The sequence below is a fragment of the Canis lupus genome, chromosome 17 (assembly GCF_011100685.1).
Source record: "Canis lupus familiaris isolate Mischka breed German Shepherd chromosome 17, alternate assembly UU_Cfam_GSD_1.0, whole genome shotgun sequence".
In the NCBI taxonomy this organism is placed as follows: domain Eukaryota; kingdom Metazoa; phylum Chordata; class Mammalia; order Carnivora; family Canidae; genus Canis; species Canis lupus.
In genome coordinates this window covers 25,707,900-25,730,723 of record NC_049238.1, presented here as the reverse complement: position 1 = coordinate 25,730,723, position 22,824 = coordinate 25,707,900, and the positions used below count along the sequence as shown (strand labels likewise).

At 34.8% G+C, this 22,824-nt stretch overlaps 1 protein-coding gene across 16 annotated transcripts in view; it reads right to left on the bottom strand.

Moving 5' to 3' along the window:
• BIRC6 (baculoviral IAP repeat containing 6) overlaps nt 1-22,824 on the bottom strand; it is a 230,691-nt gene that overhangs the window by 151,263 nt on the left and 56,604 nt on the right. For 11 of the 16 annotated variants that reach the window (XR_005372291.1, XM_038561234.1, XM_038561222.1 and 8 more), the window contains exons 11-22: nt 19,681-19,830; nt 16,982-17,207; nt 15,129-15,289; nt 13,977-14,108; nt 13,373-13,504; nt 10,398-10,576; nt 9,280-9,413; nt 8,578-8,739; nt 8,352-8,483; nt 7,391-7,488; nt 4,900-5,047; nt 3,959-4,092 (exon numbers count right to left, since the gene is read on the bottom strand). Coding sequence is in view for 15 of the 16 variants with exons in the window: in XM_038561234.1 (XP_038417162.1) it covers nt 3,959-4,092; nt 4,900-5,047; nt 7,391-7,488; nt 8,352-8,483; nt 8,578-8,739; nt 9,280-9,413; nt 10,398-10,576; nt 13,373-13,504; nt 13,977-14,108; nt 15,129-15,289; nt 16,982-17,207; nt 19,681-19,830 (1,788 nt within the window). In the remaining variant the exon portion in view is untranslated. The remainder of the gene's footprint in view (nt 1-3,958; nt 4,093-4,899; nt 5,048-7,390; nt 7,489-8,351; nt 8,484-8,577; nt 8,740-9,279; nt 9,414-10,397; nt 10,577-13,372; nt 13,505-13,976; nt 14,109-15,128; nt 15,290-16,981; nt 17,208-19,680; nt 19,831-22,824) is intronic. The other 5 variants (XM_038561226.1, XM_038561230.1, XM_038561232.1 and 2 more) reach the window with 2 other exon arrangements.

The following is a 22,824-nucleotide window of genomic DNA, read 5'->3' as shown; positions in this document are numbered from 1 at the left end:
CAAATGATCATAGGGGTATTAAAAAGTGAGAAGCAAACCAAGAAACAGACTCTTAGAAAACAAACTGATGATTACCAGAGAGGAGGTGGGTGGGAGAATAGGGTAAATAGGTGATGGGTATTAAGGAGGGTACTGATTGTGAAGAGCACTGGGTGTTACATATAAGTGTTGAGTCACTAAATTATACCTCTGAAACTAATATTACATTGTATGTTAACTGGAATTTACATAAAAACTTTTTAAAAAGTGCTATGTTTTACTTAAAAGAAGTTCAAAGGACTAGTATGTCTAAGAGAAAGCAGTCAAAAGTCACAAAGTAATAGAATGCTTCCATGATGAGATAATGAGATTTATGGAAAGCATGACATTTTTATGTATTTATTTCAGGCAGGGGAATCCTCAAAAAAAAATAACATGGGTGAAATCTCTCCGGTAAGAAGGAACATGCACATGGAACATGAAGGAACTATGTGGCCAGAGGAACATTTCTCAACCCAAACACCCCTCTATATAGCTTTAAAATGATTATGAACTATTAAAGAACCTTCATTTATGTTGGTTATATATATAGATTTCATCATAGCAAAAATCTTAGGATGAGAATATTTTAAACATTAACTCATGTAATAGTAATAAACTCATTAGATATAAATAGCATACTCTGATGAAAAATAACTGTCTTCAGACAAAAATAACTGTGACAGTGGCAATGTTTTACATTTTTGCAAAATTCTTTAAAATCTGGCTTATCAAAGAGAGTAGCTATATTGTCCTATCTCCACATTCAATGCACTGCAGCACGTTGTTTGGGTATAGCTTTTTAAAAAAAATCTAGCCTATCACAGATATATGATAGGAAAAGGAATATTTTAATAGTCTTACATATTCAAAAACTTTGGTAAGTGGTAATATTTTTGAGGATTATTTGCAATGTGGTTTCTGAAATCTTTTTTCTTTAAGATTATTTTTATTTATTTGAGAGAGAGAGAGAAAACAAGCAGATGGAGCACCAGGCAGAGGGAGAAGGAGAAGCAGATTCCCAGCTGAGCAGGGAGCCCAATGCGGGGCTCGATCCCAGGACCCTAGGATCATGACCTGAACCAAAGGCTGATGCCTACAGTTGAGCCACTAAGGCACCCCCTTTTTTTTTTTAAAGTAGGCTTTACACCCAGTGAGGAGCCTACAGCAAAGCTTGAATTCACAACCCTGAGATCAAGACCTGAGCTGAGACAAAGGGTCAGATGCTTAACCGGTGCCCTTGGTCTTTGAAATCTTATTGATGAACTTCTCAGATTCTATTACATTAATATTAATTGGCCTTCCTGAACTTTTAAGGAATCTCTTACCCATTTGGAAAATATGGTTGACCACTATATATACATGTTAACACATTTCATTATATAGTATCAGAAAATTACATTCAGTAATATCACCATAGGCCATCAGAAAAATTGTTATATACTGGAAAGCTGTCAAGTTTAGTGGACAATGCAAGTTTTCCAAAATTCTAATTTTTGCTTAAAGCTCTTTTAAGAATAGTCAAGAAACACTATCAACTGGATGGATACTGATAGACTTTTCCTATTCATTTCTGAAAAAATATCGACTGAACAATCAAGTGTGAATAAACGTATTTTGCAGGCCAGCCATTCTTGCAATAAAAATGATGTTCCATTAAAATAAGCAACTAGTTCAACTTGTAACTCAAATAACTACTCAAGTGTGTTTCCTTAAAACAACCATGGTACTTCAGTGTGCAGCAGAAGTGCTTCATGCCTATTTCCCATTTCATCACAGAATACTTTAAACATGAGTACTGGCAAGTTCAAAACTTAATAAAATCAACAACTTTTACTGCCTCATCAGGGACATTTTTAAGTGAAACTGGCATATTTTTCATTGCCAAGGGCAGAGTAAAGAACATCACGCTTTTACAGAATTAGTATAAATGTCAATGTAGTAATAAAGGCAAATAATATTGCTGTATCACAAAGACAGTTGACCCATGGATTCCCTGAAAGCACCTCAGGGACCCTGAGCAGGTCTACAGACCAAACTTTGAGAAACACTGAGCCAGAGAATGGAGACTAACAGAGGCAATGGTACTAGACTAAGTGAAAGGGAAAGAGGACCAGATCGTTCAAGGTTTTATATGCTGCAACAGAGACGTTGGACTGCAGAGTAATGGAAAGACATGAAAAGTATTTTAAGGGAAGACGTAAAGTGAATAGGTTTGTATCCAAAACCAATTAAACTCACTGCATGTGTAGAATGTACTCAAGAGAGACAAAAGCAATGCAGAAAGACTAGTTAGAATACTATTACTGTAGTCCAGATTCAAGATGACTGGCTTATCTGTAATCATGGGAGGTAAGGGAAGAGATTTGAAATATATGATGGTGTAAAAACAAAGAGGATCTGTTGATAGCCTCAAAGTGGAGGATGAGGAGGCATCAAGGATGATATTCAGATTTCTGATTTGGTGCCAGTGATACCATTAAGTGAGAAAATAAATGCTGGACAAGGATTAATGCTGAGACACAAAATAAGTTCATTCATACGAGACTTAGGTCATGATTTCTAAGTCCCTTGTTTACTGAATATGCTACTCTTATGTATTTAACTCACTGGACTGACCTGAACTTTATGATCTTTTCCTTATACTCTCTCCATAATGTATCTCATTCTATCCTGAGATATACAGAACGCATCTATATACCTAGTCCTAACCTCTCCTCTGAGTTTCACTCATATCAATTGATATGTTGGAGCACCTGAGTGGCTGAGTCAATTAAGGATCTGCCTTTGGCTCAGGCCATGATCCAACCCAAGGTCCTGTGATCGAGCCCCACATTGGGCTCCCTGCTCAGTGGAATGCCAGCTTCTCCCTCTCCTCCCCGCTCATGCTCTCTGTCGCTATCTGTCACTGTCTCTCTCTCAGATAAATAAAATCTTTAAAAAAAAATTTTAAGCAAATTAATAAATTGTTGTGTCACTTGGATCAGCATAAAGTACTCAGAGCCTAAGTCATGAAACAGAGGAGGTATCACTTTTACCCAAGGCAACGTAAGCCATTAAAAAGCAAGTAACAGTACTATCTTTTTCATTAAAAATGTTCATGAACATGTGTAGCAAACAAGTCTAAAGAGCTAAACATCCTGTCAACAAAGGTAATCTAAGAGGGTGAAAAGGTTGGAATTAAGGAACTTTATATTTCATTTATATTTCTGTATTTCATTTTTCTTTTGTTTTCCACAATTCATAATCTACTTTAAAGTAAAAGAAACTGAAATTAACTCCCCACATTTAATTCTATTTAATATGATAATTATCTTAATATGCTTACTCAAAATTCTAACATTGTGGTTTACTGGCAACACTAATAAGTTCAGTAAGATCGGAGAAAATAATAGTCATTATTATTTTAAAATTATAGCACTGAATGGTTAAGCATTCAATACTAAAAGCATATTCTTCGAGAAATGTATACAAGAATACGTGTAACACTACAAAGTTTGAGTATGCTACATATAGAAAATTATATTATATTTATATTTTTCTTTCTGCATCTTTATTATAATATATATACTCACTATATTTTCTGAAATATGATATAAAACGTTCTTTGATTCTGTGAACATGAAAGGCATACCAAATAAAAGTGAAAAGGCAACAACAAATAATTAAATTTTAAATAGTTTATGAGCGTTAAAGTTGTACTGACATGCAATGAAACACACAAAAAAACAAACAAAAAGCAAACTCACAACCTTTCCAAAAATAACTTCAATATTCTTTTGAGGGAGAAGTTATGAAATAAATGCTAACAGTTTCATGATTCACAGATGTTAATAAAGAATTTTAAAGACAACGTAGTTAACTATAATCTGTTATATCAATGGTAGCTTAAACTAAAGATAGAAAATTCAAAAGTTTCTTTAATAAAAGGTGTTACTACCTGAAAGGACATCTGACAAATCAATTTCATCTGACTGGACACCAATGCTGCTGTTGTATACATTTTTACAAGAAGAACCACTCATCTCCAAATCAAAAAGGACTGGATCAAACGGTGAGCTATACAGTCCATATCTGAAAAATAAAATAATGTCCTAACAATTTTCCTGTCAGCCATCTAATTAACATATTACCTATTTACTTAGTTTTGAAAGCAGTGTGACACAGGGCAAAAGGAAACACTAACCAGAGTTTAACCCACTAAATTCAGTGAATCTCAGCTGTGTTCCCCAGAAATCTATACTCTAAAAGAAGTGGTCCAGATTCAACAAATAATAAAACAAGACTGAATATCTACAAATTGAAGCAAGGAAGAGATAACCAGGTACCCTTCTCTCAACTCCAACATTAAATACACTGACTAGGCAGAAAGTACAAAGGCCTTGATTAAATTTTATCAAGATTGAGATTTGTCATTGAAGAAGATCACAAAATCATCTTGTTAAATAAAAGAATACTTTAAACACTGAAGATTAGTCAAGAACTCAAACCTAACCTTTAGCTATTTATTGGATTATGTTGAAGTTTTAGAAAAATCAATCAGCAGATGAAGAATACTGATTAAGGCCAGTAAGTGATTTATATAACTCCAACTACAAAATTCAAACAATAGAGAAACAAATTATCTTAAACGCTTCTTCAATCAGCAAGAAAATACCACTTTAAGTATCTTAATACAATCAGTCCTCTAACAATTTTAGGGACTTTCAAAATTGTTAAAAGGAACTATTTCAGAGAGAATAGTGGAAAAAAATCTTAGGCTACTATTTAGAAAAAGGAAATGCATAAATATAATTTTGCAAATAAATATATACATGAACAGTTCTGTGCAAAGCTGGTAGCAGAAAGGCCCATTGGTAGTCATTATGTATATTAAAATACCTTGTTTGAAGTAAAGCTTCCATTGGTGTTAGCCTGTCCTGTAACTGTTTGGACACAGCAGTAAGCAAAGATGCACACGCTGTACTACACCCAGCCAAATCTTCATCTTTAACATAATTCAGTAAGACAAAATACCAATACACAGAACCTGAAAACAATAAAAAACAAATCAATGTTTCTTTTCCTCATTGTTCTCTAACAAAGAGAACTTCAGATTACATATTTATCAATAAGTTCCCTTATAAAACAACTTACGAGGAAGGATTAATTCCTTGGAGGGCACTAAGAGGATAGTGACAGAGAATTTCAAATATTTTTTTAAGAAGTATATCAAGTCAATGTAGGCATTTAGGTTTTCAATAACCTGAAATGATTCTGAGGGACATTTTAGAATAGCTGGAAAAGTACAGAGATGTCAGGCCCCCCAGCCATCCTTCCTGAAATACTGTTTGGTTTATACTAAAATTCTCAAAAAACAGTAGATGGCTAGGAAGTACAAAGAACACGTTGGCAAGTGAATAGAGTGCAGCTACCCTATGGTGCCAATTAAATAAGAACCAGTATAGTTTAAAAGACGATCATCATCAATAGCCAAACTTTAGAAGGAGTCCTTGGCGTCCATCGAGAGATGAATGGATAAAGATGATGTGGTCTATCTAATGGAATATTACTCAGCCATGAGAAACGACAAAGACCCACCATTTGCTTCGACATGGATGGTCCAGGAGGGTATTATGCTGAGTGAAATAAGTCAATCAGAAAAGGACAAACATTATATGGTCTCATTCATTTGGGGAATATAAAACTTAGTGAAAGGGATTATAGGGGAAAGGAAAAAAAAAAAAAAAAGAGTGGGAAATATCAGAAAGGGAGACAGAACATGAGAGACTCCTAACTCTGGGAAACGAACAAGGGGTAGTAGAAAGGGAGGTGGGCGGGGGGTGGGGGTGACTGGGTAACGAGCACTGAGGGAGGGCACTTGATGGGATGAGCACTGGGTGTTATTCTATATGTTGGCAAATTTAACACCAATAAAAAATAAATTTAAAAAAGACGATCATCATGATGTACTATAAAACTTTTAGAAAATAAGAGATATCTAAGTAAACCTCAGAATTTACACATCCTATCCCTAAGAATATCCTTAAAAAACTATTTTAAACTCCAAGATTATTAAGAGTGAACTGGGTCCAAAACATCTTAATCTATATAACATAAAAGTTAACAATTTCACTCAATTTATGTCCAAGGTAAATATAAACAGATTCTTTATCTAAATTAAGGTATTTATACAATAACCATTTATCAACTAACTTTGAGCAGGCTTTTATTCTATAATACCACAAAGATCAAATCCTTATGAAATAATCTTTGTTGAATAAGTTGATTATTTATTAAACAAAAAACTAGTAAGAAAAGTCTAGGGATCCCTGGGTGGCTCAGCGGTTTAGCGCCTGCCTTTGGCCCAGGGCGAGATCCTGGAAACCTGGGATCAAGTCCCTTATCAGCTCCTCGCATGGAGCCTGCTTCTCCCTCTGCCTGTGCCTCTGCCTCTCTCTGTGTGTCTTTCATGAATAAATAAATAAAATCTTTAAAAAACCAAAAAAAAAAAAAAGAAAGAAAGAAAAGTCTACAAAAAATTAGGTTTAGAGGACAAATCAGTAGCGCCTTATGGTAATAGCATAAAACAGCATTAAAAATACTTTAACAGGGATCCCTGGGTGGTGCAGCGGTTTGGCGCCTGCCTTTGGCCCAGGGCGCGATCCTGGAGACCCGGGATCGAATCCCACGTCGGGCTCCCGGTGCATGGAGCCTGCTTCTCCCTCTGCCTGTGTCTCTGCCTCTCTCTCTCTATCTGTGTGTGACTATCATAAATAAATAAAAAAAAATTTATAAAAAAAAAAAAATACTTTAACAGTATTTTTAAAATCTTCATTACTGTATATATATGCTATTTTTAGGGGACTGCTTTGTAAAGTGTTACTCAAGAACTACATTCATTCCACTCCCCCTTTATTTTTTAATACTACATTCATTCTTGAATGGCATTTCTATAGTCTTCGGGTGCTGAAAAAACCTACTGGTCCCTTTAGAGTTCTAGTTAGCCAATCTCCCTACCAATCACACAATACATGCATGGACCATTCTTCTACTTATGTCATCTCTCTGGCACTTGCTGGCATTTTAGCAAATTTGTGATATCTGATCTATATTCAGTGACAAACCAAACAACTCAAAAACTTGAATGAAATATAGAAAATGTATGAATTAAGATGATTTCTTATTTACTTAACTCTCCCACTTTTTCCAAGCAGTATTACTGAACAGAGTATCTGCCCATCTGATAAAATCACAATTCATCAACCCCTTAGAGAAGCTACAGAAAGAAGAGGGAATAACCAAGGAAAAAGTACTTACTAAATAATCCTAAATACACTGCAAGATATTTCCTATGACTACTGCTATTTGTGATTAAACTAATTTTACATACCACCAGTTGCCGCTGCAGGTAAAAATGACATATTATCAAGTAAGGCCTTCAACAGAACAGATCCAAATCCTGGTTGGCATGGATCACATTTGCCATTACTGAAAATTTTAAAAGAAAAACTGTAAATATATCACTCAATATTTACATTCAATCCTAAATGTTGTGGAATACCTAAGAAAACCCTTTAAAATGCATTCACACAGATGACAAGAAAAAATTTGCCCTAAAGCCCTATATACACACAGAAAGATAAGAGGGAATGATTATACTAAAGGTCTTTGTAACTGTGTTCTTTACCAAAAAGGGCTAACAAGCACGTATACATATAGTCAATACTATCAGTTTTTAAACATTTACTAGATGGTTTAAGTCTCAGGATCCAGAAAAAAGGTCTACACGATGTTACAAATAAGCCCGATAAGACTGTCATATAACAGGGAATAAGGCTTTAGGTAAAGAATCCAAAGACAACCAGGGAATATAAAAGTGGGAGAAGGGTTCCCCTTACCAAACTCCCCAAACTACTATTAAGGCAAAGCAGCTTAGTAGACTACATTTATTAAGAGGTGCCTGAGTGGCTCAGTCTGTTGAGTGTCCAATTTTTGATTTCAGCTCAGGTCATGATCTCAGGGTTGTGAGATCAAGCCCTGAATCCAGGCTCAGCAAGGAATCTGCTTGAGATTTTCTCTCTCCCTCTGCACCATCCCCCACTCGAGCACATTTTAAATAAATAAAATCTTAAAAAAAAAAAAAACTTATGCAATTTGACATCTTCTCCTAAGAACCTAAAATTCTTTCTTAAAATCTCATTAATCCTCCTCAACTTTTGAAAATTCTCATTACACATTAAGTATCAAATTATACTACAAACACTGCCATCACCTGCCAAACCACAGGTGCACCTACAAACCAGACTTTTTTTTTTTCTTTCAAACCGGACTTTCAACAAAGAAACACCAACCTAATGCACAAGGCTAGAAATCGGGCACACTTATGGGCTATGCTTCGTCCTGCCTCAAAGAAGCAAACACGCACGATGTCTGAAAGACATTTTCGTGTTTTTGAAAGCAGGCTCTCATTTCCTTCTTTGGAGCTGCAAAACAATAGCAGACATTTAGACTCATCTTGAACTTCTATTTATAACATCCAAAGCGCAATCATCAATGGTAAGTAAAATCTTAATTAACCTTCCAGGTCCATTTGAATGTACTCCAGCTAACCAACAAAGGGTATCCAACACAAGGCTCTGGGCATGTTCTGTGATTTGGCCATCATCTGCTTTTCTACAAAGAGTGTTAAGAAGCTTCTCATGAAATTCTGAAAACTGTAACATAGCACATCGCTGCACTCTAAAAAAGAGAATATAAATCCATTAACAACCAAAATAGAACAGTTAGACTAAAGCTATCACAACCTGGTTGGTCATTATGTTTCATTCTGAATCATGAATAGCACAATCAAAAATATTCTTCTGAAAATTAAATTTTACAGTGGAATGCTGACCAATTAATGTTAGGGTATTAAAAGACTTAAAACAGCAATTAAGCAATACTTGGTTTGTAAAAAGTTTTAAAAGAAATTAAGTTTACAATAATGTATTATATTCTGACAAAAAATGAATAAAACTTCAAATTATATTTATTTCTTTCCTTGTTCTACAAATACCATATTCCTCATATACTCTAAGCATTATATTAATGCCAGGAATAAAACAATGAAGTAGAAAGATAATTCATACCCTCACTAGGATTATAAATACCAAAGTGAAATGGAAAGAAAAATTTTCAAGTAAAAGGCTTAAAAATATTATATGTGTGTGTTGTATTTGTTGGAATTCTTCTTTGCATGTTTATTATTTTAAGAACAGTAGGAGAAGAAAATGAGGTTACCTTTCCTTAGAAATTGAAGTTTTCTTAAATCTTCGAATGGTGACTGAGACCTCCTGCAGCAAGTCACAGCCCCGGAGGTTCTCAGATTTGCGGGTACCAGTTGCATTTTCATTCTTAACATTAGATGATTTTTCCTAAACATACAAAAACAAACAACTCAATGAACAAACAAATGAAACTAAAAGATTTACTACTTAAAGTTTTTAAAAAAAGAAAATAACTGAATTATGACTATCAAAACATACATATCAAATTAAAATGACGGCTTTTACCCTTGTATTCAGGAAATGACTCATTTCCCCCAGAATTATAATGGGGGAAAAAAACAAAGTCATTGTTTCAAAGGCAATAACCCAATGGTTAAAGATTAGAAAGCCAAAGTCCTGAGACCAGTCCCAGCCATAGCACTTATAAGCGATATGAAATATGACCGCTCCCCAATCTCTACGGTTCACTCACTTTCGGTATGAAAAATGGATATAATAATAGCACCTGCTCTGCCTACCTCAGAGTTATTTTGAGGATTAAATCAGATAAAGGACACAGAAGTCCTTGAAAAATTGGAAGACCTATACAAATATAAGATGATTGGTGTTACTGATATTGCTATTGTTGCTTATGAATAATGATGATAGAGAAACAAAAACCTCTGGAGTTCAGGAAAATCCAAGATCAGACAACTATGAAGAGACTGCATGGTACACAGCTACTTGTAGAAAATCAACCTTGAAATTAGGATTTATCTCTAACATTACTCCCCAACTTCTCTTCCTGCATCATCCCAAATGTTTACCCAAAAAAAAAGTGGTAAGTTACTAGTAAAGGATATAGACATAAAACTCTAAAACCTAAATAAATAATACGGCCTAAAATAATTATAAAGGGAAATATCTGCTAACAATTACTCTCTGCTGAGTATACTTTATAAACGTTTGCTTAAAGTTAATTCAAAATATATTAATTACGGTTTTTAAAGTCACTGCAAAAAAAAATTATAAACAAACCAAATATCTATTGAAAAATCAATGAAGGGTCATACTACTTCCAATTGTGTGTCAAATCTTGTCCATAATGTTTATAACAGTATTGTTGTGGTTCAAAATGACACTGCTTCATACCTTGCCTGCTGCAACTTTTGCCAAGAGTGAAGCAAGTGAATAACCCTTGTTACTCTGGTGTTTTAGGGATGGAAGTCTTACTACGGGGCGTATACCACCATTACAGATCTCATCTGTTCCTCTTTCATTCACTGCCTTGACATGGATTAAAAAGGAACGATATTTTCCTCCTGCCATACCTAAAGGGGCAGGAAAGAATGGGAAAAATAACTGGATCATCAAAAGATCAAATTGTTTTTCATCCTCATAGAGCAAGTTAAATAATTAATTCCATAAAAAGAATAATACACTTAATCGGAATTTTCAAATTATATTGTTTGAGTATGATCATCAAATAACCTTCATATGTTCATAGCAAAAGAACAAAAAGCACAGGAGTTTTACAAACACTGTAAGATGGAAAATTAGGACTAATTGTTACAAACATTTTGCATATTTTTCCCCAACAAAATTATTCATTTTAATAACAGACATTTTGTGAACTATGGAAAAACACAAAGAAAACACCATCTTTAAGGCACTACCCAAAGATAATAATGGTATCATTATGTGAATCCATCCAGTCTTTTTATGCATGCATGCACGCACATACATAGGTGCATACACACATAAAAATAAGCAACATCGATGAAAAAGCACAGGCTTTGGAGTTACTACCTGGGTTTGAATAATGGTCCTGCCATTTACTAGGCATGTGACAAATTAATCTCCTGTGGTTTGGTTCTTTCAAATGTAAAATGGGAATAACAGTACCTACCTCAAAGGCAACTAAACACAACTGTGCATGGAACAAAGAAAACACTCAATAAATACTGGTTATTACCGCTAGTACATTCTTTTTTTTTTTTTTTTTTTTTAATGATAGTCACACACAGAGAGAGAGAGAGAGAGAGAGAGAGAGAGAGAGAGGCAGAGACTTAGGCAGAGGGAGAAGCAGGCTCCATGCACCGGGAGCCCGACGCGGGATTCGATCCCGGTCTCCAGGATTGCGCCCTGGGCCAAAGGCAGGTGCTAAACCGCTGCGCCACCCAGGGATCCCATTACATTCTTTTTTTAACTAAACTGAGATCACACCACACAATCTTTAAGTAAAATATATTGTAAAAAAACCCTGAAAATAATACACTCACCAGTAAACAAACCGTCAGCCTACTGTTACCTCACAGGTATTAAATCTTTCTCTAATTACAAAAGCTACCTTTGTTGTTTTCTAGTGACTCCCCTGCCTACTGTGCTAGCATTACACTGTTATATTCTTCTTATTGCTGTATTATTATTCTATGTTCTGGTATCTGACAAGATCTTCCCTCTCTGTTTCCTTTTTCCAAATTTCTTTGATCCACATCGTCCTTTTCCTTTAAAACTTTAGCATTATTTACTCCAATTCCAAAGATTTTTGGAGAATTTGGTAAGAAAAAAACATCGTTGTTGGTAAATTCTAGAAAAATTAATACTTTTAAATTGAGTCCTTTTTTAAGATTTTATTTATTTGAGAGAAAGTGAGAGACAGAGAATGAGTGGAGGGAGACAGGAAGAAGAAGAGGGAGCGCCTGTGGGGCTCCAACCCAGAACCCTGGGATCATGACCTGAGCCAAAAACAGATGCTTAACCATGTGAGGAACCCAGGTATCCCTGAATGGAGTCTTTTGAAATGCATCATTTAATTCCATCCTCCATTTTGGCAAAGCCAACATCTTTATTTTCATATACAAATTTAAGTTTCATACTCTCATTCAGCAAAAGTAACTTATACTCTCAACAATATGAGAGATTTGGAGCACCTGGGTGGCTTAGTGGTTGAGCATCTGCCTTTGGCTCAGGTCGTGATCCCGGGGTCCTGGGATCAAGTCCCGCAACGGGCTTCCATGGGGAGCCTGCTTTCTCCCTCTGCCTACGTCTCTGCTTCTCTCTCTGTGTCTCTCATGAGTAAATAAATAAAATCTTAAAAAAAAAAAAAGAGAGATTTTATTAGTCTTGCTCACTGTTATATGCCAGTATGTGGCATAAACACCAGAGGATCTCCTAAATGTAATGAATGAATAAGATATAGTCAAGAGAGCGCATCAAAACTTGTATATATATTACATCTGCAACTAAAGGTAAATGTGTAAATGTAGACAACTAATATGAAGAGAATGTACACAAATTAAAGTAGCTGTTATTTAGATGGTAAGGTATTTTCCTGGTTTGAGACAGGATTGCATATCCTACTCCACCTTTAAAATAACTTTAATAATCCAGCCAGGTATTTTGTTTGTTGGCTTTTTAAATTTACCCTTAGGATACAAAAGCCGTTATCTATAAGAGCCCTACAACTCCAACATCAATCCTCTATATAATAGCCAATTATTTTAAAATATAAATTAATTATAATGTGTTTATGTGAGACACTCAAATAATTACATTTGATATTATCAAAACTCTTCTGCAACAATCCTGTTAAGAGTATAACAATAGACAATACTAAAGACACAGGACTCTGAGTTGATGGGAAAGGCAACCATGCCAGGACATGTCACCTGGTTACTCAAGAAAGTTCTGCTATGTCACACTAAGTTATCATATTCATTTTCTTCATGTTTTCTTAAAAAGCACTAAAACCTCCAAAACACAGTAGTATCAGAAGTTTAACATAAAAACACAGTACTTCAGGGAGCCTGGGTAGCTCAGTCAGTTAAGAATCTGCCTTCAGCTCAGGTCATGATCTCAAGGTCCTGAGATCGAGCCCACGTTGGGAGTCCACTTCTCCCTCTCCCCTTCTGTGCGCACTCTCTCAAATAAATAAATAAAAATCTTAGGAATAAAAAAAAAGTCACTTCTGAGAGGAAATGATCTAAGCTACCGGGAAACTGATGGAAATGTTCATGTAAATCCCAAACAAAACAAAATCTTATTTTTTTGAGATCAGTTTCTTTTAATCTATTTTTACAATTGTGGCATTATTTACTCTGCTTTTGTAAAATATGTTACTTCACCTTTAACAAGTTTGGGGCTTGTTAATGTCAACATCCCAGCATGCCCTGATAGATCAAGGCCACTAGCAAGCCATACTGGTCCACAGAGAATGTCTTCTTTATGATCTTCTAAAAATGGACATAATCTAAGACCTAAAAAGAAAAAATATATTTTCTTTTAAATTAGTTTGTAATTTAAAAATATGAAATAAGCAAATATCCATCCCATACATAATACTGCCACACAAAATACCATACTTAGAATGTACTCAAATAAGAATTCACTATCATGCTAAGGAACTATAATCAAAGATCTGATATATGTTGCTTTCCATTCCCATATTATTTACATTCACCTTGATTGTCAAAAAAAAATTATAAAACCATGACATGATTTTAAATCCCAAGATATTAAAAAACAAGAATGCAAGTATTAGCACAGCTGTGTTCACAAAGATGAGCTGAAAGTTAAAGCATATTGCCAAAGCAGAATTATAGGTTATTTTTTAATTGTGTTTTTAAAACCAAGTTTTTGCAAGCCATAAGGAAATCTCTGCCCAACATGATGCATTTGGATCACTACTCCTTTTACTGTCATGGACAACAGCTCTATAATTTAACTCACACTGTGATTCCTCTACATCCATGTGCTGCATTTCTTCATTCAAATCAACCAGGGACGGTTTCCCATTTTGTTCCACTTCAATGTTAAGAGCTGGAGACAAAGGAAAGGTGATCTGCCTATCTACTGCTGTTTCTAGAGGATAAAAATATTAGTAAACTTAATTTTGCTTAATATCAATAATTTATGTGCCTGAAATTCTAAAATTTTCTGTTAAAATGGGAACTACTGTGATATTTTTAATCACAGATGATACAAAATGGTTGTCAGAAGAAGAAAAAAAAATTAGATTCCATTGTTTCATACACTCTTCTTTTAGTGGTACTAAAATATTCACCTGAGAAATAATTTGCTGGCAACTAAACTACAAGTTCTTACCCTAGGCTGCAGAGTATAAGCACCTGCAAAGTTTTAAAAAACCAATGCCTAAGCCCTAGATCCAATTAAATCTGAATCTGCCAAGATTCAAAAGAATGCACCACACATACAAACACACACACACACACAAACACATACAAATGTATTTTGAAAATAAGAAATCTTTCAGGTTTCACTGTTTCTACTCCCTGGACAGCCATTTTACTCTGAAATTATCCCCAGCCCTTAAAATGAACCTATTAAGGAGAAAACACTGATGAGTAACATCTAGTTCCCAACATACTAAATGTATACAATCTATTTAAATAACTCAATATATCAAATTCTGAACTTGTAAGAAAAGTAAATAATGTTGGATGGATTTCCAGGTGTGCTTCTATATTTCATGAAAGGTTTGGGTTTCACCAGTAATCTTAAAAGAATACGTGACTTCCATTAACAAAGTTCTTTCCCCATGAAGTCTCCACTTAGGAAGAAAAACGCGTAAGTCTAGGAATGATAAAACTGAAACTAATTCAGAAAGAAACTAATTGAATTTCCAAAATAGCATAATTAAATTATTCCAGTTTATGCAATCCTATATAATCCTGAGCTACTGAAAAACCTCTAAAATTAACTTAACAAAACCACAAAAAATAGAGCAGAAAAGAAGTACGGGGGTAGAGGACAGAATGGAGAGGAAAGGGAAGGCGGGTGAGGGACATGAAACCTACACAGTCAAGTTGAAAATTCATTTTCTTAAGAAACCTTCAAATATAAATTTTGATTCACTCTTACCATTGACTTTCCCTAAGCCTGGAGCTTTATTTTTCAGCAGTGTCACTTGTATCTGTGGAATATTGGTGATGTTTGAGTTCAATACAAATTTGAAGTCCACATGTCCAACCATACAAGCTTTAGGTAGAACCAATTCAAACACATGTTCATCCCAGCTGTTGCTGTCAAATAAAGGAGTAAATGGTAAATACAGCAAAAGTCTTTCTTTGGCCAAAACCACATTATCATTAATTAACACTTTTCATGCTCTGATTTGCACCCTCAACAAAACCCAATGCTTCTCACTGGGATCAGCTCCCAAAGAGAGGTTAAACTTAGGTCAGTAGCAGAGCTTACCTTAGAAATTGACAACAATCTTGGGAACTGAACATCCCAATATACCCTGTTCCTTACACTGTGGACTATTATGCATCAGAATTATCTGCAGATTCCGGAGTCCTACCCTCAGTCTCTATGAGTGAAGTCTCAGGAATCTGCATTTTAAAATAAGAACTTCTTGTATTTCATAGACATGTCTATTCTGATTTTAAATTCTATATAAAGCCTGAAAAATAAAAATCTCCAAACCACACTCCACTAATTTCCAGACTCATTCAAACATCTACCAAACATTTCTAATTTACTGTAAGTAAAGCCAAACTTAACTGCCTACTCCTATCTCAGTAATTCTAATTTGCAATCCTCTCAATCCAAAACCTCAGTCATCCTGGACTCTTCTCTCTCACGTAATATGTTCAATGCATCAGCATATACTATTCCTTCTACTCCAATTATATCCAGAATGTGACCATTCTTTTCACTACCTCCAACAACTATTATCATGGTCCAAACTACCAAAAACAAACTGCAATATCATCCAAACTAGAACCTTCACTTCTATCACTGCCTTTGAATATACACAACCACTCATAATCTATTGTCATCACAGCAGTCTTACTGTACTCTTCTAGGATGTAAATTCTATCATTCCTGTATCCAAAGCCCTGTAATATCTTCCTAATCTTACATCACTTAAAATTCTCAACATGGCCTAAAAAGATACTCGTTCTCTGGTGTCCAGCTACTTCTTTTGACCTGACTTCCTCTCAGTCTCCCATACCTTCACTGAACTTCACCAACACTGGTTTTCTTGCTCTCACTGGAATTCATAAAACACTCCTCAGGGTCTTTGCACTTGCCATTACCTCGGAATTAATGTGTTCATGGAGGCTTTCCTGGCCCCTTATATACAAAGTACCGTACATATTTTCTCTCGCTCTTGCACACATGCAGTCTGTCACCACATCTTATCATATTTCATAGCTTTTATGACTATGTGGCATAGTAGACATCAGCTTACTGTGTATCCCCAAGAGAATGTAAATTCCAGTGACAGTCATAATACTATTGCCTACAAGAGTGCCTACACAAAACAAGCATTTAAGTATCTGTTAAATAGGTGGAATGGTGCAACTGGGTGATGGACATTAAGGAGGGCACACGATGTAATAAGCACTGGGTATTATATAAGACTGATGACTCAATGAACTCTACCTCTGAAACTAATAATACACTATATGTTAAATAACTGAATTTAAATAAAAAAATAAATAAAATTACCTTTAAAATAAATAAAGAAATAAATATCTGTTAAATAAACTTGTGAACTGAATGTCCAAACTAAGTGCAATGGTGGATTACTCTGTTTTATCCTACAACCAAGAATATAGAAATTTCCAAAATTAAGGTGATGAATGAAAAGAACAAAGTTAGTAATATACAAAAGTTAAGAGAAGCAATAATATATCTAAGAATTACATGTTGCCGCCAACAAATATGGACTTAAAATGAAATAACTTAGAAGAATGTCTTACCTGTCAGTCTGTAGTTTCCAAGTTCTAGTGTGCTGAGCAGCATCTCCATGGTGTTGCTGATGCAGATGTTGAGGATGCCTCCTTTGCTGCTGTTCTTGTTGAACTTCTACCCAGCATGGAGGAACAGTAGCTGAAAACCGTGGAGTCAAAGTCTCAAAGCGGGTTAGCTCCACTAGAGATGTCAAGATGTCAAGGGTGAATGGCTGGTCCACCAATAAATCAACTCCTTAATAATAGTGAATACAGAATTTGAAGTAAGTTTTAAAAAATAGTAGCTTTCATGCATGTGTTTTATATAGTCAATTACAAAACTTGCCAAATATCCTAGAGTTATTAATGTGTGCTCAGTTATCTATATGCAAATAAAGTAACTAGCACTAACTACATAATGGCCATAACAAAAATCCATCTTGAATATTTTATATTATGGAGAGGTTATTCCTTATTGGAGAAACCCAAACTCAACCTATCAGAAGAGCCGTGACTGAGCTTTCACCAGCTCTAAGTTAGCAAGGGCGATGAAAGTAGTCCTGAAATGCAAGCTAAAACTGTATCAAATCAATAAGTAACTTTAAGACTTTGTTATTTACAAAACAAAATGCTAAACATCAATAAATACATAATATTTGCTCTTTGTTACTTTATAAAAAAGTAATTTTTTAGAAGTCATAAGCTACACTGATGGCAGATAAATACTTAGAAACCAAAACCTTCACCAGCACTATTTTACTTCTGTGATAGTTAAGAATATCTTGTATGCATACCAATATTTTAAGAGTAATAATCTGCTTCAGAAAGATTAGTTTCTCTCTTATGAAAATGTGTTCATATATATGAAATTTCTAATATTAAACAAAGGCTGTTGTGCCTGTTCCAATTAACAAAAGTTTATGAAAAGATTAAAATATGAAATCTGATAGGTTTAGAATATTTTCACAAAGAAAATTTACAGTAAGTTCAAAAGAATTATTAAATGTATACTTCAAACCACATTTCTCAAAGCTTAGAGCGTTTGAAATCAGACTAAAACTGTTAAATATTGTTTGTAAGTGTTAATAGTACAGTATATCAATATCCCATCATTACATTATTTATTTCCTTATAATGTAATTCTTTTCTCTATCCAATAGTATTTATGGACTACATATGAAAATTCTCTTGTTATAACAATACCCTATAAAATAAGAAACATTCACTGTGTTAGCTTTTTAAACCAAGCTGTATAGATAACCAAAATAATCAAGTCTTGATTTATTGTAGCATGAGACATGCGTCAATTTATCTCAATCAGGGGACAATCTTGCCTCCCAAAGGCCACATGGATGGAGGTGATTGTGCGGCTGGACTGTAGTATGTAGAAGCCAGAGATCTGGTAATACAGCACAGGACACTCTGCCCACAACAAAGAATTATCTAGCCCAAAATATCAATAATAGAGTTGAGGCTGAAAAACCTGGATATATAGAACAGCATGTTTATACTGATAGGCCCTAAACTTAGCATATGTTATACTAATAATCACTAAAGGTTTGCCTTGGTGCAAAGAAAAATGATCAAATGCCCAAATATTAAGGGTTCATAAAAATCAAATACCAACTTTATGTATTATTTCTATTTGGAAAACATCTGAGTTTAAACACACTTTTCATTAAAGATTTATTAACCTTTTAAATGCTAGATGTAGGGAATAAAATGTATTAAGGGCTAAGAGTATAACATTAACGGTACTGTGGGAGCACAAAAAGACTAAGTGTAGTCATAAAGGGTAGGGAAAGAGAACTCAGTGAGACATGGAAAGGGCATGACTGAATCACTTAAGAAATCATAAAACATTTACTGTAACAAACACTGAGAAGACTGGAGTTGTTTCATAGAAGTCCAAAAGTTTTAAGCAGGAGTAACACTTAAACTATACTTCTGAGAAAACAGTTCTGGAGGGCAGTACAGAACATAGAAAGAGAGGAAGTAAACAACATACAAAAACAAGTCTATCTAATGGTGCACAATAGGGCAGTGAGGATCTGAATATACCCTAGTAAGAGAATATTTTTCCAGCTTTTCAATTCCAGTAGTAATATCAGTATTAGCCACTCCACTGACTTTATACTTGATCAACTCTTCTATTTCATGTTTTCCCCCCTCCCAAACTAGAACAAAAGCTCCTTAATGGCCAAAATAATGTTTTTACGTCTTAGGTAACATCACCAATACTGGCCAACTGATCATCAGTTAAAAAACTTTTTAATGTTTACAACAATTTCCAACTACTGAAAAAAGGATAATAAATAAAAACAATCCTAGTGAAAGAATGGCAACAGAGAAATGGAGTCCCTCATCAAAGTAACCAAAAGCTGACGGTAAAATCTGAAAGAATTTTTTAAATTATCTAAGATAGACTAAGAAAATTTTGAATATCACAAGAATTTGTGTTTTTAAGATTCATTTAAAAACTTAGTATCAGGATCCCTGGGGGGCTCAGTGGTTGAGCATCTGCCTTCGGCCTGGGGCATGATCCTGGAGTCCCGGGATTGAGTCCTAAATCAGGCTCCCTGCATGGAGCCTGCTGCTCCCTCTGCCTATGTCTCTGCCTCTCTCTCTGTCTCTCATGAATAAATAAATAAAATCTTTTAAAAGTAAAAATAAAAATATAAATAAATAAATAAATAAATAAATAAATAAATAAATACTTAGTATCATACCTGAAATGCCAGGACTTGAAGGATTTGATAAAGGTTTGGAACCTTCGGAAGATGGTTCTATCCCTTTAGAAAGAGATCCATCCACTAGAATATCAGCTTCATCAATATCATCACAAGTTCCTCCAATTTGGAGAAAATGAAGCTCACCACCTACAGTGTAGTAAAATTTAATCAACACAAGTACATAGAATATGGGTAAACATACAAATGCATACTACTTAGTTAAGAAATTTAATTTATAAAAAAAAAAAAAAAAAGAAATTTAATTTATTTTAATATCACTCACAAGCAGATAAACAGGGCTGCCAAAGTGACATATCTTCCGGAACATAGAAATTAAATTGACAAGGAATCACAAACTGAAAATTAAATTTAATATAGAAAATGACAAATATATAAACATATATGAAAAGAGTTATTTACCTAGTATAAACTACACAAATGCTTAATTCATTTAGTCTTCACAAAAACCCCTGAGGTAAGGACTATTACTGTGGCCACTTTACAGAGGAGGAAACTGATGCACTAAATATCCCAGGAGTAACAAAAATGAACAAAGATTCTTAATTTTTTTAAGGATTCACAATGAAATGAAATATTAAATTGAGTTTCCATTTTTTGTATTTCTCACAGGAAAAAACTGAAGGCAAAGTTAGCAAATATTTAAAGAGAAAAATCAATGGATAAAAGAATATTCTACACAAATATCTGGAGATTCACTTCCAATATGACCGAATAAGGAAGATGTCAACTCCTCTTCCTGAAAAGCAACTATAAAGTGAGACACACTATCATTCAACCAAGATGGGGCAAGCAATAAAGACAGGTAGATGGGAAGCTACTGTCAAAGGGGGGGGTCAATGAATTTGGAGAGCCATCAGTTTAAAGAACTCAGTGGCAACAAATATGAGGCGCAATCTGAAGTCATGACCCTGACTGGAGCAAGCAAACTTAATAAAAAGTTACAAAAACATAAGAAGTTTGCTAAACTCTTGACATAATCCATAATGAGCAGAGGTTGTACACATGTATAACAAAACGAGATGGGACTCAAGCCATCCACATATTCCCAGTCAACTAAGCCCCATGCATATTCAGAAAAGATGAGAGAGGGCCTAACAGAAAATAAAAATAAAGCAAATAAAAGCCAAGACACACCTGAATACAGCCTCTCTGGTGAAGTTACTTATCAAAATCTTGGTTGAATACTATGCTAAGTGGACACAGAGGCAACAAATAAGAAACAAGATTTAAAAATTAAAACCAGAAAAAGGGGAATCCCTGGGTGGCTCAGCAGTTGAGCGCTTGCCTTTAGCCCAGGGAGTGCTCCTAGAGTCCGGGGATCAAGTCCCACATCAGGCTTCCTGCAGGGAGCCTGCCCATTCCTCTGTGTCCCTCATAAATAAATAAAATATTAAAAAAAAAAAATGAGAGGAGACATCAGTGACTTCATACTGTAAAAGAAATGGATTTCACAGATGTAGTCCTGATGGATTACCAAACAAAGAAAGCAACAACAACCTCCAAAGAGGGGAAATCAGAATCTAAAATTCTGCAATGTTCTTTAAAATGTCCAGTATTAAATTAAAAATTTTAAGACATGTAAAGAAAGAGTGACCCATGCTTAAGTAAAACAAAGTCATTGAGAAATATCTCTGAGTTCCCAAGATTTAGATTTGGCTGACACAGACTTCAAAAAAGCTACTGTAAATATTTTTATAGAAGAAAAGGAAATCAGGTATGGAGATTTAAAGGAACAAATGGTGGAAATGACTCAACAAGAATCTCAACTAAAAATTAGAAATTATTTTAAAGAACAAAGGGAAATTCTGGAGTTGAAACATAAAACAGCTAAAATGAAAAGTTCACTAAAGAGGCTCAAAGCAGGGCAGCCTGGGTGGCTCAGCAGTTTAGTGCCTCCTTCAGCCCAGGGCCTGATCCTGGAGACCCGGGATCAAGTCCCACATCGGGCTTCCTGCATGGAGCCTGCTTCTCCCTCTGCCTGTGTCTCTGCCTCTCTCTCTCTCTCTCTCTGCCCCTCATAAATAAATAAATAAAATCTTTTTAAAAAAGAGGCTCAAAGCAGATCTGAAATGGCAGAAGGAATCCGTAAAATAAAAATAGAGCATAAGAAATTACCCCCAAAAAAAAAAAAATTTAACCAATCTGAATTTAAACAAAAAAAAAAAAAAAAAAAAAGTTTTAAAAACGAAAAGTATCTCAAAGACCTATGGGACAGATCATGTGTATGAGTATATGTGCAATACAATAATGCAAATTAACATCAGACTTACCAGAAACAATGGAGGCCAAAGGCAACTGAATGAGATGCACAGAAATAGTCAACCAATAATTCTATACAATACTATTCTTCAAAAACGAATGTGAAATAGAAGCATTTCAGGATAAACAAAATTTTTTGCTAGGAAATCTGTCCTGTAATAAGTACTACAGAAAGTCCTTAAGATAAAGAAAGCAATACCAAATTCCCTCTCTCTCTCGCACCAGAAATGAGTACTGTAGGTGATGAAATGAGTAAAGTAGGTGAACAGAATTATGTTTTATCTCATTTCTTTGTAAATTTTTTTACAAGACAAAAATTATATACAGTAACTCTTTTTGTTTGGGTTTATAACTTATTTAAATGCAACATACAAGACACTGGTAGCAAAAAGGGGCAGGAGAAAAAATATTAGAACAAAGTATATTTTACTAGAATTAAGTCAGTATTATTCTAAAGTAGTTTGTGACAAAATCACCGAGAACAGAACACCAAAAAAAAATATCTCAACAAAAGCAGCAGTAATGTCACGCCAAATGGTGGAGTAGGAAGTTCTAGACTGGAAGTTCTAGAGGTCAGCTACTGAACTAAAAAGTGACTGAAATCAACTATTTCAGAACTCTGAAGCCTAACAGGAAACAATGACCAGACGATGCCTGATAAAGGGAACGGCTGCCGATCTTTCATGAAAGTGGCCTGAAGGAAACAGTTGCCATCCCCCATTCCTCAGCCCTCTGCCAGCTGTGGAGAAAGTGGCCCACATTTCTGGAGTGGCTGGCTGGTGGTATATACGTATAAGTATATGTATGTATGTACTATTTCCGAACTTTAATCAAACATAGCTGCATCAATTCTATCTTTAG